General features: G+C 48.8%; 4 protein-coding genes across 4 annotated transcripts; 1 reads left to right on the top strand and 3 right to left on the bottom strand.

Moving 5' to 3' along the window:
- Positions 1-216: 216 nt before the first annotated feature.
- P884DRAFT_331445 (Fibrillarin-domain-containing protein) lies at positions 217-2,467 on the bottom strand. Its single transcript, XM_069445729.1, has 10 exons — positions 2,174-2,467; positions 1,961-2,012; positions 1,683-1,902; positions 1,601-1,614; positions 1,403-1,547; positions 1,291-1,338; positions 1,214-1,236; positions 973-1,154; positions 838-918; positions 217-778 (listed from the first exon to the last, which is right to left on the bottom strand). Exons 1-10 carry the CDS (start codon positions 2,274-2,276, stop codon positions 711-713), a joined length of 936 nt encoding a protein of 311 aa, XP_069295281.1. The 5' UTR covers positions 2,277-2,467; the 3' UTR covers positions 217-710.
- A 251-nt stretch (positions 2,468-2,718) lies between these two features.
- Positions 2,719-3,698, top strand: P884DRAFT_271671 (60S ribosomal protein uL22; the record flags this gene model as incomplete). Its single annotated transcript, XM_069442458.1, has 4 exons — positions 2,719-2,721; positions 2,898-3,111; positions 3,287-3,474; positions 3,543-3,698. The coding sequence occupies 4 exons, from the start codon at positions 2,719-2,721 to the stop codon at positions 3,696-3,698; spliced, it is 561 nt and encodes a 186-aa protein (XP_069295280.1).
- A 598-nt stretch (positions 3,699-4,296) lies between these two features.
- On the bottom strand, positions 4,297-5,508 carry P884DRAFT_331443 (ubiquitin carboxyl-terminal hydrolase; the record flags this gene model as incomplete). The annotated part of the gene is made up of 3 exons (XM_069445728.1): positions 5,453-5,508; positions 5,383-5,396; positions 4,297-5,280 (listed from the first exon to the last, which is right to left on the bottom strand). Exons 1-3 carry the CDS (start codon positions 5,472-5,474, stop codon positions 4,297-4,299), a joined length of 1,020 nt encoding a protein of 339 aa, XP_069295279.1. The 5' UTR covers positions 5,475-5,508.
- Positions 5,509-6,633: 1,125 nt separating this feature from the next.
- On the bottom strand, positions 6,634-9,462 carry P884DRAFT_312969 (permease family-domain-containing protein; the record flags this gene model as incomplete). Its single annotated transcript, XM_069445221.1, has 10 exons — positions 6,634-6,969; positions 7,029-7,153; positions 7,206-7,689; positions 7,744-7,853; positions 7,908-8,259; positions 8,314-8,407; positions 8,464-8,566; positions 8,807-8,851; positions 8,965-9,097; positions 9,410-9,462. The coding sequence occupies 10 exons, from the start codon at positions 9,460-9,462 to the stop codon at positions 6,642-6,644; spliced, it is 1,827 nt and encodes a 608-aa protein (XP_069295278.1). The 3' UTR covers positions 6,634-6,641.
- Positions 9,463-16,518: the final 7,056 nt, after the last annotated feature.

Genomic DNA, 16,518 nt, shown 5'->3' with positions numbered 1-16,518 from the left:
GGGGGGGGGGGGGGGGGGGGGGGGGATGGCAGTGTAATAGATGGGGGCAGTTAATCAGACAGCCTTTCTCCCAGGCGGCTGCTCATCAGCCGTCCCGCTCGCATGCGCGCGAAGGACAAGACTGCCTGGGGTCCCGACCATGATGTGAGCGTGTGTGTGTTTGGGTTTCAGCTGGCTTGACGCTAAGGGGAACCTTATGAGGCTTGATTCAGGAGGGCGCATGTTCAGTTTTCAACGAGTGCCAGGGACGTGCCACGGCACTAGGCATGCGAAGTACCGGACATCAAGTGTCCCATCTAGGAATCAGGCGCGCCCATCACATTGCTTGAGCTGCCTAGCTCGCCGGTGCCCCAACATCTGCATTTCCAATCTTACCCCTAAGGGAGGACGGTATCTCTGCGGCGCCTACCTCCCGCTCCTGACAGACGTGACCGGTGTACATAACGACGGCTAGCCCCTTTCTCTGCCCGGTTGCAAAGAAGAAAAGGACGTTTGACTGCCGCATGGCACGGCAGAAACCACGCGGGGGAAGTGACCGGTTCCACCAAAGATGTCAATTTACATCCTGTTACTCTAGTCACACACATGCTGAAGATCAAGCCCCAAAACGCCATTCGCCGCCCAGACTCATACAAGCCAACCGTCCTGTTGAACACCAGCCCATGTGAGAACGCCCTGGAAAAGAGTCAAGAAGCAAATCGAGATCGCTCTCAGTTGGCCTCAAACTCCTTCTGCAGGTAGACGCAGGACACCATGGCGTGGTCACGCTCGTACGGTTCTGTGATTCCTGTTAGCTAGCACGCGCATAGCATGGTTACAACCCAATGGACTACTCACCAAGAGTAAGCTGCTCCTTGGGGAAGAACTTGTCTTCGCGGAGTTTTTGCACTTCGCTCGCGAAGACCTGCTCGGGGGGGGCTGCGGCAGGCGTCAGCGAGCGGCAATCAGAACAGGCTTGCGAGAATGACTCACCAGTGCTGTCAATGCAGCTAGCCTTGATGGAGATGAGGAGACCGCCACCCTGCTTCAGGAACAGTCTGGCGTTGATACCGACAATTCTGGCCTGATCGGGCTGGGCAACATCGGCAAAGATGACATCAACCATCGGCAGGAGCATCCGGTAAGCCATCGGCTTGCGAGCATCCTCAACGATCCTGTTTCGTGTAAGTCATATATATGCACGAGGCATGGGGACCAAGACGGCTCTGCTTACGGGATAACGTTGGTACGGCGTGTCTGGGGAACAGTCAGTATCCCAAATCACGAAAAGAGCACTTGGGTTCGACATACCGCCATGTTGATGAGATCTCTGCCAGAGCGGTGCGAGAACTCGACGGCCTAGGCGTGTTGTTAGTAAAAAAAGGTAGGTTGATGCCAATCCCCAACGCTAGAGGATGCGTACATAGACGGCGCCAGTTGGTCCGACGATATCGGCAACGTGGGACACTGAGGTACCCGAGGCGGCACCGAGGTAGAGAACCTTAGAGCCGGGCTTCATGTAGATCGTCTCTAGACCGCCGAGGATACCGGCGGCAAGCTTACTCCGGCTGTTTTCATGTCAGCTCGTGAAAGTGCTGGGCAGGGAGACGGAGCAACTGACAAAGGATTCCAGATCTACCAAAGAGCACGTCAGCTTTTGCTTTTCAATGATAATGGACGAGCACGCCTCTGACGGTACTTACGCGGTACTCGGTCTTGGTCGCAACAGCGTCATCTCCCTTGCCAGCGCTCTCGACGGAGATTCTCTTCTCGCCGTACACGGACTCGCCAGGGACCAGGTTGGCCGTAGCAAGCAGATCCTCCTTTCCACCGCGAGCAACGAACACGCCCTTGTGGCGATGGGGCTCGACAATGACCTTCTTGCCGCCCTTTGCTCCCTTCGCACGGCCACTTCCGCGCGCGCTAAGTTGGTGTTAGCGATCTCAGACACCCCAAGGTGTTTGTCGGAACAGCTGCATACCCTCCCCGGCCGCCACGGCCACCACGTCCGCCGCGAGCAGGGCCGCCACGACCTGTGAGAATCGAGTTAGTCGCTTTCTCTTGTCTGGCTGAGTGGTGAACAAGGGTGCGGTAGCCTGCATCGCCCAACGTAGAGAATGTGCGAGTGATTGGGTAGAGTAATCAGAACGCGATGAGGATTCAGTCTGAGAAAGAGAAAACATCGCAGACATACCGCCACGGCCGCCGCCCCTCGCTCCGCCGCGTCCGCCACGATCACCACCACCGCGGAAGCCACCGCCTCGCCCGCCACCTCTGCCGCCGCGGTCGAAACCCATTGCGACTGATTGTTACGTTCGGAAAAAAAGGGGGGATATCGGTTTGAGTTGAATAAAATTGACGGCGTCGGCTTCGATATCGTGCACAAACAGCCCCTCGAGACACAATGGGTGCGAGTGCGCGGCCTTGTCAAAGTCGTCCGAAGCTTGATGGAGCTGGAAAATTTCCTAAACTTTCAAGAAAAAAAAGCGGGGGCCACGCTTGGCTCCATCAGTCTTGGCCTTTCCTCGGCTGGGAGTTTCTCCAGCAATTTGACTGGCCAAGTTGATGGCAGTGTCCCACGTTGCTGCCTGAGGCCGAAGCTCTCCCGCGCAAGCCAATCAACCGTAACCCACAGAGCCCTAATCGCGAAAATCGCATTTGGAGACAAAATTTGGAACAACCATCATTCCCGAACTTCAAACTCGGTCGATTTCGCCCTCACGTCGACAAACAGCCAAGATGGTCAGTAACCCTTGCGAGCCCGAATTCTCTGCGATAATTTCGATGCCGATATATTGGGGAATCTCTGTCGTTCGAGTTTAGAGCGTTGGAGTGGGGGAAATGTTGGATCGCATTTGGGTCGTTTGTTAAGGGAGCTATCCAGGACCAAGGCTGACCGGGCATCTTGATGATCTTAGGTTCGGTACGCCGCGACTGAGATTGCACCCGCCAAGTCGGCCCGCGCCCGCGGGTCGTACCTCCGTATCTCGTTCAAGAACACCCGCGAGACCGCTCAGGCGATCAACGGCTGGAAGCTGCAGCGCGCCCAGAAGTTCCTCGAGAACGTCATTGAGAAGAAGGAGGCCGTCCCCATGAGGCGCTATGCCGGCTCCACTGGCCGGACCGCTCAAGGTACGGTCCAACATCACGATTTTTCGTTCATGGTCATGAGATCATGATCCCGAGCATTGGAAATGGGGGGGAAGATGAAAGCTGTTGGGGGGGTGGGGGGGAGGGAAACCTACAGCCGGGCGAGAGAGATTACGGGGAGATGTCGGGAATTGACACTGATTGTCGTGGAAAACAGGCAAGCAGTTCGGCGTTACCCGTGCCCGCTGGCCCGTCAAGTCCGCCCAGTTCCTCCTGGGTCTCCTCAAGAACGCCGAGGCCAACGCCGACGCTAAGGGTCTCGACACTGGCAACCTGATCGTCAAGCACATCCAGGTCAACCAGGCTCCCAAGCAGCGCCGCCGCACATACCGCGCCCACGGTCGCGTACGTTACTCAAAACACCTAGCGATGTGTTCCGATGGAGCTCTGAGGGCACTAACACTGGTGCACAGATCAACCCCTACATGTCCAGCCCTTGCCACATCGAGCTCATCCTCACTGAGGCCGATGAGGCCGTCCAGAAGGCCGAGGCGGTTGTCCGCGACGAGTCCCACCTTACCTCGAGGCAGCGCGGTATCCGCATCCGCCGGGCTCTCACCGCTGCTTAAGTCGGGAGTTGTTGGTTGAGTGGGGAAACGGGGGATTCTGTTTGACTGGGCTTGACTTTCTTCCGGAACGGTGTACGCGAGCATGGCATTTTTTCGGGTCAAGGCTACGATTCCACAAAAGAAGGAGTCGGTCACGAACACTCAATAAAGAAGCATTGAGGACCATGATGGTGCACGCGGAGCCGGATGGAATACATGGGCGTTAAAGCGAATATCATTGCCTTGACTCGATTGCCGCTGCGACGGGCCGCTCCGACGATAGAGGAAGACATGCGTTCCGGTCAGTCCATGTTCGTGTTATGCTGGTGAACCGTTTCTTGTGACTTGAGATGGACCCAGCATCGCTACGGTGATGAGTGGTGGTCGTTGCTCGTGTTCGCTAGAGGAGCTTAAGAGACCGCGCTGATTTCCACCGTAATAAATCATTTCCTCCGAGTTCGGCACATCCACCTCTCTGCATATGTGTGGGCGCTTAAACTTCCGTGTTGAAGATGGGCCATGCGAAAAAAAAACTTTGATATTTGCTCCATAGTTATATCTCGGCCTTCGTGACCACCGAGGTGTCGCTTGTCCAGCGATCGAGCATGGCACCGGATTGCTACCCAGCCATCTCGACATCCTCTCCTGAGCCCCCGCCGCCAGCAGCACCGCTCTTCTTGCGTTCCTCTATCCTCCTCTGCATCTTCTGCCTGCCCTGGTCCACCCACCTCTCATACGCCCCGTCCCCTTCCTTGAGCTTGGCCGCGACGACCCCCTTGAGCACTTCCCCGGCGAAGCCGACAAAGTTGTGCCGCCGCAGGGCGTTCTCGAACTGCCAGTCCCTCCGCTTCCGCTCCTCCCTGGCCAGCAGCTCAAAATCGCCGATCTCGCGGGCGCGGATCCGCAGGTCGCGCACCATGGCGAGCAGGTTGAACCGGATCTCGGCCGCGTCGTAGCGGGCGATGCGCCGCTGCAGGACGTCCATGACCTTGCGCGGGAACTCGTCTCGCGTGCAGGGGCCGTGGCTGATGGGCGCGGGCTGCAGGCCGTCGAGCTCGTACAGGGTTCCGCCGATCGGGGTGTAGGCGATGAAGTGGAAGGCGTCCTCGCCGGCCTCGTCGGGCCCGCGCTGGGTCTCGTCGACAAAGGGCGACGACCGCGCGAAGCTGTTGTGCACGTCGCGGATCAGCTCGCTGTTTGAGAGGGCCTCGCCGCGGTACTCGGGCGGCAGGGCCATGGTGAACTCGCGGAAGGAGGTCAGCTCCGGGCCGATGTCGATGGTCTCGTCGTCGTCGTCGGCGCCGCCGCTCGGGGAGGCCGTGTCCGGGGTCTTGTTGAGGAGCACGCTGAGCAGGGCCTGCGTGCCGCAGGCGTTCTGGATGGTCTGCGCCGCGAAGAAGAGGCGCTCGGCGGCATCTTGGTCGAAGGTGCCGTCGAGGGGTTTGTCGCCGGCGCGGTAGGGTGCGTCGGTGGGGAACTTGAAGAGGAAGATGACGCCGTAGACGGGGTACAGCTGGGCGAGCGCGTCCGGGTCGAGCGAGAGGAGCTCCTCGAACTGGACGTCTTTTACGCCGAGGTTATCCAACAGGTACGTGAAGACGCCCTGGAGCTAGCCGTTAGCCAACACGGGTCCACCGTTTCCGACAGTGATCCATCTTTTGCGCTGTGGCCGGCGGTTCGAGGTCGTGCTGCGGGCGCTACGTACTGCATCGGACTCGACTGTGATTCGTTGGGTCAGCGGTCTAGCATGCCGAAGACTCGCGAATGAAGCCTACTGGTGTTCCAACCACCACTCATCTTGGTGGATAGTTTTGGCTGTGTTTGGCGTCGGTGGCTGGTACTCGCTGTTGATTTCAAGCTACCGCTTCTGGGTGAAGTAATTGAAAGCAAGTTGAACAGGTACAGCACAATTGCCCCACAAGAAACCCCACGGTCCAAGGGTAGCTCTCTTTCTTTGACTCTGTAGGTATCGAAAGTGCCCGATACGTTCCCGTCACCCAAATTTGAAGAGAACGCGATGATGCAAGTTGGAAGCTGCCTGGCTGCCGATAAGATAAGAAGCATGCCAAGCCACCAGGTCCGTTCCCCTTCGCTCTCACATGCTCCTCTGAACCTGGCTTGGCCAGGTCAGGAATCCGTACAGGGTTTAACCAAGCAAACCTCACGAACCAACATCAGTTATTTCGGAGGTCGACAGGTTGCGATATGTCTATAGTGATTAGTGCCGCATCCCGAGAACTACAATCCGAGATGGGGTGTGTAGTGAGATCCTTACAGCGCAATATACGGCTCAATTTCTGTCAGAATACCCACTTAAGGTGCAATTGCTGGCGGGCAATTGCGGCGTCGCTTTTGCTTTCGACAATTTCCAACCTGTCGTCAGGCACAGAATGGCCCTTCTCTCCCGGTCTCTTCTACGACTGAACAGGATGATACTGCGTGACTCTTGGGAGCTTGAACTGACTTTTGCTGAAATGGATCAATCCGCGAGTGCCTTGGTGGAGCGGAGCGCGACCCAGACATCCTTCTTCGGCGTTGTCAACACGAGTTTCACGCATGCTGCTTCAGAGCTTCAAGAAATAGGGGCCTGAAGATTGTTGGCCTAGCAAGCTTACAAGAGACTACCGTTCACTTTGAGGAACCGCAGGGCTGAGAACTACACGGACAGATCATCTTCGCAATCGGTAGCTAGGGTTGACCAAGTTGCAAGCCCATGTCCGTCAACTCCCCTTGTACATGCGCACTCCTGTTGTAGTAATTATCCGCCTGGTGGCGTCAACCCAATCATGGCAACCTTTGGGAATTTATCACTCGAGCGGCCTTTGGTAACTGAGAAGGAAGTGAGCATCTCCTTTGTCCAGATGCCCTCTGAGCTGTTCCTTTGACAATGTTTGTTGAGATGCCTTGACATTCGCTGGTAAATAACACCCTGCAGCCATGATGTTGACGTCAGAAAGTTCGATATTAGTAGGCCTTCCGGAAGGGCTCGGGCGTTGTGATACTCGGCATCTCGCGGACATCCGCCGCTGCCTTCGAACCCGTATCAGACCTGTACTGCTCCGCGTGGGCCGATTCGTCGCGCGAGTCGAGCGCGAAAGAGGCCTGGCGGTCCTCCCGTGGTTTGATCCAATTGATGCAGCGGAGAACGGCCCCGGCTATCCACGGTTTTTCTCCTGGGAATCTCCAGGACCAGTACTCCTTCAGCTCGTAGTTTTCAGGGACTATAGTTTGCCTGGAAACTTTGACAACGATAGAAATGATTCCGTTTATGACAACGTAGGCGAAGAGACCACTATAATAGGCCGCGTAAGTAAGATCACCATGGGAAGAACAAAAGCCCAGCAAACTTACGCAATAAGTCCGTAGGCACAGCTGAACGTGAACGGGATGAAGGCCATCGTGATGAACGATGGAATGGCGTCACCGACGTAGCCCCAGTTGATCTTGGTGACTTGGCGAATCATCATGCAACCGACCTGACACCGCTATTAGCCCTCCCGCAAGGTCACAGAACACGAGAAGTCTTACTAGTATCAGCGTGCTTCCCGTGGCCCAGGTTGGAATGGACGCAAAGAGCGGGGCGAAGAACAGGGAGATAAGAAAACAGAATCCAGCAAAGATAGCCGTCAGGCCAGTTCGCCCACCCTCTGCAATACCAGCGCTGCTCTCGATGAAGGCGGTGACCGGTGACAACCCGAGCAGCGCGCCCATTGAGATGCAGAAAGCGTCAACGCAGAACGCGACTGTCGATCGGGGAAAGTCGGCCTTGTCCCTCCGTGCTCTGCTACAAAACCGTGCCATCGAGTACAGCGTCGCGGTGCAGTCGATGATGTCCACGTAGAGGAAAGTGAATAAGGCGATCGCGAAGCGCGATCCAGACTCTCCTGCGAGGTTCCATTGTTGTTGGGCCAGCGTGTGATGGATTGGGTGAAAACTGACAACCTTGGAGAAGTAATTGAACCTCTGGTCGCCGTCAGGGCTGTTAGGAAAGTACGTCAGGGGAGTGTTGCGTCTGTAACGGGGAGTGAGTGACGTGGAACGGTCCAAGATCTGACGGGGTGCTCACGGCCATGATAGAAAGGAGACAAGGGCGATGCCCATGATGATTGCTCCCTTGACGCGAAAGGCCATCAAGATCGTCGTAAGGAGGCCGCCACATATGATGCCCACCCACATCTAACGCAATGAGTCAGCAGCCGGTTCGATTCTAAAAGAACGAAGACCGTAGACCTTTGGATTCGTCATTATTCCTGACGCACACTGTCCAGCCTCGTTGAGATTCTCAGTCGGGCACCCTCCGATGGTTAGCGGTGTGCTGATGCCACCCATGACTATGCCGAGACCAGAGGTATACGACATGCCGATGAGGGTCAAGAAGAGGCCGATTCCTACGCCGCTTGCGATCTTGATGGTCCCGGGTATGATCTTGACCAGCCAGTGACGCAATCCTGTCAAGGCAAGGAACATAAATATCCAGCCTTCCATGAACACAGCAGTGAGTGCAACTCGGTAGTTGACCAAGCCTGAGCCTTTGACGCCCACGACCTGGTAGGTAAAGTACGCATTGAGGCCCATGCCGGGGCTAAGCAAATTATCAGTTCAGGTGTCGATATGAGCTGGCGTCTCCCAAACTTACCCGAGAGCCACAGGCAGGTTCGTGAAAAAACCGAAGAGAATGCTAGAGAGCCCAGACACTGCAGTTGTGGCAGTGATAAGGTCGAGTTTGACATCTAGTCTCCAGGTTAACAACTGCGTTGCGCGCGGCCTCCGCAAGTAGCCAACTGACCGTTATAACATTCAGTCCACTCGACCTTGTTGGCGCAATTTCCTTGCAAGTCGAGCGGCTTGTGACAGGGACAACCATAACCCGACTCGGCAAGGATGAATGCCTGTGAAGGTTTTTTAGTCGAGGCAGACGCAACACATGTTGTATAAAGGAAGAACATACATTGACTGCAATGACATATGCCATAGTTGTGAAGGTTGTGATGCCCTTGTCCACCGAGGTCAGCGACGATTCCGGTAACTGGGTCTTTCCGCGATGGTGAGGTCTGCATTGATGGCCTGCCACCAATTTTGTCTCGAAGGAGTTGAAAAGAACATCGAGGAGGAATATATGTGTGACATACTGCGCGAATCTCCGTGGAAACGCAAGCACCCGCGATTTCCTTGGGCTGCGGTGAAGAACTCGTTAGCAATCTGTTGGATCGGGTCGCAGGGCACGTTGATCACTAACATGGCCGCTTCCTTGGAGTTGGAAGAGTTGGCCAACAAACGATCTGCTGACACCGTCGTCTACGCGCCTGGTGATGTCTGCGATACCATCTTTCAATTTCTGAAACCAGGTTGAGCGGTTCACCTCTGGTTCCTGAGTGGCTCGGCTTTGCGTGGGATGCACTGGGTGCATTTCGATCTCGTCCCTAGAGGAAGGTAAGAAGAGAACGTTATCCATGCAAAATGAAAACTTAGTGTGGTGTTGAAGCGGAAGAAAGCTGTAGAAGGAGGGGAAGGAAAATGTACTCGACAAGTACAGCACGGATAGCTGTGAGTGAAATGAACTCGTAAAGCAGGGGAACTGATATATAACATCATGCCCTTTGGATGTTGCACTACAGCATGAATTCGACTGTTTCACGCCACTGATTACCGCGTTCCTTTCAATGTGCGGCAGGCGGCAGCGTTGTGCATACGCAGTGATCGCAGGGGCAGCTGGGTTAAGAAAACCGACTTACGTTCTGAGTTGCGGAGAGACCCTCCTTAGCCCGAGGAAGAGGCGCCTGAACATGATGGCAGAAGGGAAATCTTTTTTTCTGGTAAAACACAAATAGTGTCGTTGTGGGGAGAAGGCGGGGAGGAAAAAGAGTTAGCTGAGCTGGGGAAAACGTTGAGATCAGATCGACTCTTGGGCGCAATGTGCCGGCCAGTAGGCAAGTTGTTGGGCGATGAGGAGGGGAACCTAGCCACAAGAGAGACCATAGAGTTACGGCTACGAGTTTTGGGGTCTGTTGTTTTGCGTGCGCGCAAGAGGCTTAAGCCGGTTACCAGGAATCTCTCCCATCTAAATGAGCCCTAGAATTGAAAAGGAATCTAGTTTCCCGTCACACTCAAGTTAAGATGGAAGGAGCGACCTAAATAGCAAGAGTTCCTAACGTTTTCTGGGTTATTCATAGTACAAATAGTACCAGAAACTCGAGGACTTATAACCCGATTATCTGACCGATCATCTGAGAGGCTTGCTGCTAGATATTCCGTAAATATTCCAAAGGATAATATGTTTGGGATTGTCTTCTACCACATCCTTTGCAGATGAAACAAAGGAATGATTGTGTGAAAAGGCAACGAGTAAGCAAGTCTGGTTCGGGAACAGGTCTTCGGAAGAGTCAAACTAGCATACTTCAAGAATAAGAGTACATTAAACTGTTTGAATATTGAACCTTTGGCAATCTTACACGCATCTTCAGAACATGAGGCTGAAGGCACATTTTAGGTTCTTTAGAAATGACTAATTAGAGTTCAGAAACATCAGAGCTGGCTAAACCTTCTCATGCTTGCGTTTGCCCCGGCTGCCATCTCTCGGCCCTAAAAAGAGGTCGTAGGACCTGTAACACCGAAAAAATGATGTTATCCCCGTTTTTGGATGGTGAGACGATGGCAATAGGAGCAAAACACAGGCCAGCTACAACATGACACGTGCTTCATGTAGATAGCCATGCGTGAGGTATACTGCCTCCAATGCTACCACTTTATTGGACTTGACATTATTATTTTGCAGCAAAATCTGGAATAAGCGCTTACAAATTGCGTTATTCTCTGTTAGCCTTCTTTCGCGCGTTATCCTCGTATTGCAGCTCAGCCATCAGCAACTACCATTGGTGTCAGAAGCTGTAGAGCTTCTAAGAGTATTAGCTACATACGTGCCACAGCGTATAAGGCGTCGTTACCAACGCATTAACCAGTCCCTTTGTCTATAAATATCAGTCGTTTTGTCTCCTTTGTAGATAGTTTCAACAAGGCACTCTTTTCCTTCGTACAGCCACCCACTGCAGACTGCTTTCAATGCTCCCGGAGCTCCCACTACGTTCGGCAGTTATAAGCCCGGCGCCTTGACTGCTCCTCTACCGACGCATCTTTAATACAACAGTGGTAGCTTCTTCCTTCTATTACAAACTCTCTTACCCTGCTTCTATACACATTCGATAATGTATCCGTCCACTATGTCCGAGATCCTAGTCGAGACTTCTACGCGCCTTATAGGGCCTAGTTCCTAGAACTCGTGGTATATTAAACTACAGTCGTAGGCTGAATTTGCCGGTATATAGGACTTCGTCAACCCTAACGGCAACCGCGAGCCAGATCTGTAAGTTCTAGAACGCCTAACTCGTAAGCAAGCTAAGAATAACCTTATCTAGGCGCTATAGGAGTAACTCTAGGAAGGAGGACTATCGCCCTTGATGTCTGGCGATCTAATACCTTTAGAAGAAGCTATCATAGCTAAATTCGCGCGACTAGAAGACTCCTTCTATAAGAACATCGCGTGTACCTTAGACATTAGCAAGTGGTTAGGATAGTTATAACGCTAGTTAGCGTATACTATAGACTCTAAACTCTACGAAGCTATAAAAGCGTGTAGGAAGAAGGATGTTAACCTTATCAGGGGGATCATCTAGGTACTTTGCTCTATACTTACGCTATCTATCGCGACGCTCTATATGATAATTATAGTGTAATATATAGCTAGTCTTGACGTAGCTAAGCGTTTAGGAGTTAATCTACAGTACTAGATTCGTGACTTTAATGTCGCCTTCTAGCGAGCTATCTAATATGATATCCTAGAAGTATAGGGTATACGAGGACTATATACCTTTCTTGATGCCATCGGTATACGTATCTTACTAGCCTAGGTAGTATATAAGAGGATAAAAGTTAAAGTCGCTAATAGTCTAGGAAAGCTACTTCTAGAGCTTAGCTCCCTTATTACGATGGCTAAGATCCTAATTAATAACGATATATAACCTAGAGTCTCTCGGAAGTATAGAATCTTCTCGATAACTAATATACTAACACTTCCTATAGCTTAGAAGAGTAGTAAGGAGAGAGGCGGAGACTTATATAGAGACTCTTGTAACGCTTAGTGGTATAATACGAAGTGTTCTTATAGGTGTCTAAGATATCTATAGGATCTAGTAGATTACTATACGCTTAAGTAAGCTGTCTATAGTAATAAGTAACACTTATATCTTTCCAATAAGGAGTATAAAAGGATTTGCTAGGAGCTCGATAAGCCGAAGTAGGCTAGACTAAAAAGTTAACTTATCGCTAAGTAAGGGGAGCTATCCTGTTCTAGGTAGTTAGGGGTAGGATACCCTGGTTCCCTTAATACGTTAATTATTAGCCTTTAGCTACTTAGTAAGCTCTTGACTTACTATAGGACGTTTAGTATAGTTACTCTACGGTGCTATCCTCTTTCGGAAAGCACTTTATTAGACTTATATAGTACGACTTACTTGGTTAATAATAAGAAGTTCCTTTTACCTAAGACGTTCGTTAAGGTAAAAGATCCTAAGTTCGTTAAAGTAGGTATGACAACCTTTCCTATTAGTAGGAGGGGCACTCGGGTGATTAAGAACGTTCTAGATAGACTATATAGACTATATACCAAGAGCCTAATACTTAAGGATATCGCTATTATCGAAGGGTTCTATATCAATATTATCTTAGAAGCTCTATTACTTAAGGTAGGCGCTTAGTACTATAGCTTAGATTACTTACTATATTTTGAAATACTAGAAAATAATGTTATTCTTTATAAGTTAGAACGTAAGTATAATCTTACCTTCCTCGAATATAAGCTACTTTCCTATTACTTGAGCTTCCTAGACTACGTCTTAATTAGTAAAATAGGTATTATAAACGTTCGTATGTCCTTATAGAATATATTTACTATATATAGTAGAAGGTTATATACACGTATAATACCTACCGTAAGAGAGGATACTAAGGATCTTTGGTACTTAAGAGCTAGCTACCTTAGACTAAAAGTGTTAAAAGCGCTTATTAGTAACACTAGAAACGTCTATATCAAGGGGACAATATATATTAAGTACGAGAGCTACACTTATACTTACACTACTAAGGTCATTTCGAGAAGACCACCTAAGTAGAAGTCTATATACCCATTTTGGCAAGTAGCCTAGGATCTATTTAACTATCCCGAATCAATTAATAGATCGCGATAGCTACTTATAATTGTTAACAAGTATAGTAAGAAGCTCTTCCCTTTCCTATTAATAACAAAGTCACTAGACCAAATCATAGGAGTTATCTAGAATTTCGAGAGCTAGGTAAGACGCTAATATAGACTTACTATCTATAAGATTAAGTAGGTATAGCAAACCCAACTCAGACTTCTTCTGAAAGGGTTCAGACGAAGGTAAGTGACGCGGGACAAGTGTACAGGTCGTCTAAGGGATTCGGTGAAGCCAAAGGGTTCACAACAACAGAGTTGTCTCCTCACAGTAGTACGATGCTGTTATAAGTACTATGATTGTAAGTTGCTATCACTAGTAAACTCCAGAGTCCACCGTAACGAGTGACTATCTATATATATATATAACCCTAGTGATCACTCCTGATCACGGTAATCGTGAGTGATCGTATAGTGGTGATCACCCTGATCACTAGTGAGCGTAGTAATCACAGCGCTTCTCATGTTATGATTAGCCCTTCCGTTCCTTCGGCTTGATTGGTCTATCTATACCAATAGCCTAGGCGGCATCTATATATATATTTCCGTGACACGATGCCTCTCCTTTAAGGCTTTCGACCCGAAAGCCCTCTTTAGGCCATTTCAAATAGCGCTAACATCCCTCGTGATCCTTATATATGTTTTTCTCCTTAGCTCCTTGTTATCCTTTATACTATTAATCATACTATCTAACACGTATAGGTCCTAAGCGTCTATTCGTCGTAAGTGTCTAGCTTAGTTTATTTCCGATTATAGGTTCGTAGTGATAGCGTATTCCTATTACGCAGAGTATAACCGAGTATATAAAATGATTAAAAAATCTCGTCGTTACGAGGCTTACGTACGTCGGGGTCGTGCTTATGATAGTTCCGGCGTTCTAGTTTCTTCTTATAGGTTCTTATTCCCTTACGAAGGTACGTTGCTAATCGTAGTGTAGTAGATCATATTATATATAAGTAACGTCATTTAAAGGCTAAAGAGAAAGAGGCCGAAGCCTTGCTATAAGAATACTAACGTAAAGCTTCTAAGGCGTTAGCTCGTTTGACTTGGGTTTGTAAGTAACGAGAGTTTTTAGTAGAGAAGGGAGTAGATATGGTTATATAGGGTTTGTCGAATCTAGACGAATTGGAGGCGGTAGAGTAATAGGAATCGGAGGCCGTTCTGGACGTATAGCTTAATGGTAGCGTTGACGTTATTAACTAGGGCGCCGTCTTCGATTCTGTCCTAGGTTTGCCTTTGGCCGATCCGGGTTCTGCCGATAGAACTGTTCGAGTTTCTTAGGGTAGTTCAAGTTCTTAACTAGTTCCTATAAGTTGTCTTCTAGTCTAAAATCAAGCTATTTGACTAGGTACTATAGTTCCCTATTGATAATATATAAATCTAGGATTTCTTTGATGTCTTATTCTTCTTCTTCGTCTTTTGCTTCGATATTTGTGGCGATTTCGGTGTTCTTTGGTGCTGGTTCTAAAAGTAAAATATAAAAAACATCTGTCTGTAGTTGTATAGATGACGGTAACGATAGTCGGTAGTTAGATGTCGAGATTTGTTCCTTGATAACAAAGGGTCCGACCTTCTTAAAGTCTAGCTTTGTACTTAGTCGTTTGGTTTATAGGTTTTATATAATTAGATAGACTTTGTCTCCCTTCTCTAGGCGAGGTCCCTCGAGCCCATATTTGTCGTAGTGGTTCTTTATTCTAGTTCTAACAAACTCGAGTTCCTTTTTAAGCTTTTCGTATAGTATGTACATTTGTTCTGCTTTAACTACTGCTCTTAGCACTATGACCTCTAGTCCTTGCCTAAGGTCTGCTTTGTATCCGTAGTTCGTAAAGAACGGTATAACTTTGGTTGTTTCTATTAGCGTCGTGTTATAGGCAAGTTATACTATTGGTAGTAGTATAACCTAGTTATCCTACTAGTAGTTAATGTAGGAACGGAGGTATTGCTTAATAACTTGGTTTAGTCATTCTATTTATCTATTAGTCTACGGGTAATATACCGTTAATAGTTTGCTATTAATACCTAATTATTATATTAACGCTTGCTAGAACTTTGATATGAACTTAGTATCTCTATCGGTAATCTATTCTTATGGCTAAGCGTATACTAATGTAACTTGCTAATAGATCATGTCTACTAGCTATTTAGCTATCTAGGACTCCTTATAGGGAAAGAAGTATACCTATTTAGTCAGGCGATCTACTATAGTAAGAATACTATCGTAGATTACTCCTATAGCTATATCCTTAGATTCTAGCAGCTTCGTAATGAAGTCTATCGTAACTAAACTCTATAGTTTATCAGCTATTAGCAGTAGCTAAAGTAGCCTATATAGCTTATATCGTGCTATCTTACTTCGATTATAGATATTATAGCTCTATATAACTTCCTTAACTCGTGCTATTAACTATAGAAAGTTATAATGTTTCTTGACTTATACGACAGTCTTCGTAACTCCTTTATATCCTCCGAGTTTCGACTTATAGAGTTCTCGAATCATTCGTAGCTATTAGTCTTTGTCGTAGATATACGCTTTGCCTCGGTACTAGAGTTTTCTATCTTTTTCTTCTACTCCGTTAGGTACCACTAGTCTAGGTGCTACTTGATACTATACCTCGTTAATCCTTTCTTCTCGAAAGATTACATAACATTCTAGGAACAAGTTAAATAGATCATCTTCTATAGGTATCTACGTTTCATGATATAGCGTTCCGTCTATTCGTTCCTTGAATAGCGGTAGCGTTATTTCCGTTTATCCTTCCGCGTGGTCCGTTCGTCGGCTTAAAGCGTCCGCTTATACGTTTTCTTTACCTTTCTTATAGCGGATCTCAAAGTTAAATTCCACAAGGAATTCTACCTACCGTATTTGTCGTCTGTTAAGCTCATTCGTCGTCGTAAAGTACCGCAAATTCTTATAATCCGTATATACTTATATTAGTTCGATCGTACCGCTAAGGTATAGTCGTTACTCCTTAAAAGCTTCGACAATCGTAAGTAGTTCTTTGTTATAGATTAGATAGTTAAGACGTAGTCTATCGAGCTTCTTTGAAAAGAAGGCTATAGGATGTAGCTTCCCTTGTTTATCTCGTTGTCCTAACTGTCCTCCGATAGCGTAGTCTAAAGCGTCCGTTTCTACCTCGAATGGCTTCTTAGGGTCTAGTAATACTAGTATTAGATCCTTGGTAATAGCGTCGCGAATCTATATAAATGCTTACTTATATTGCTCTTCCTATTAGAACTTAATATTCTTCTTGGTAAGCTCGTATAATAGTCGTATGATCGCTCTAAAGTTCCTTGTCACGAATTGGCCGCATAAGGCGACCCGACAAGGCACACGGAACCAATCAGGAACCACAAGACCTAAGGACCAATCAGAAAGTGATCGCAGTGATCGCACTTCGATCAAGGCGAGCACCCGAACAATGATCGAAGGATCGCAGCAGCGATCACACGATCGGAACCTAAGGGGAACACTCAGGAATAAGGGAACCAGACAAGTATATTAGATAGCTAGTCACTCATCCTGGTGGACTCTGGAGTTCACCAGTGATAGCAACCGCCCTCACAATTTCAGTACTTCTAGCAGCATCGCACTATTGT

This window comes from Thermothelomyces heterothallicus, assembly GCF_042370625.1.
Source record: "Thermothelomyces heterothallicus CBS 202.75 unplaced genomic scaffold P884_scaffold_22, whole genome shotgun sequence".
Classification (NCBI taxonomy): Eukaryota; Fungi; Ascomycota; class Sordariomycetes; order Sordariales; family Chaetomiaceae; genus Thermothelomyces; species Thermothelomyces heterothallicus.
This window is presented reverse-complemented; position numbering and strand designations above follow the sequence as displayed.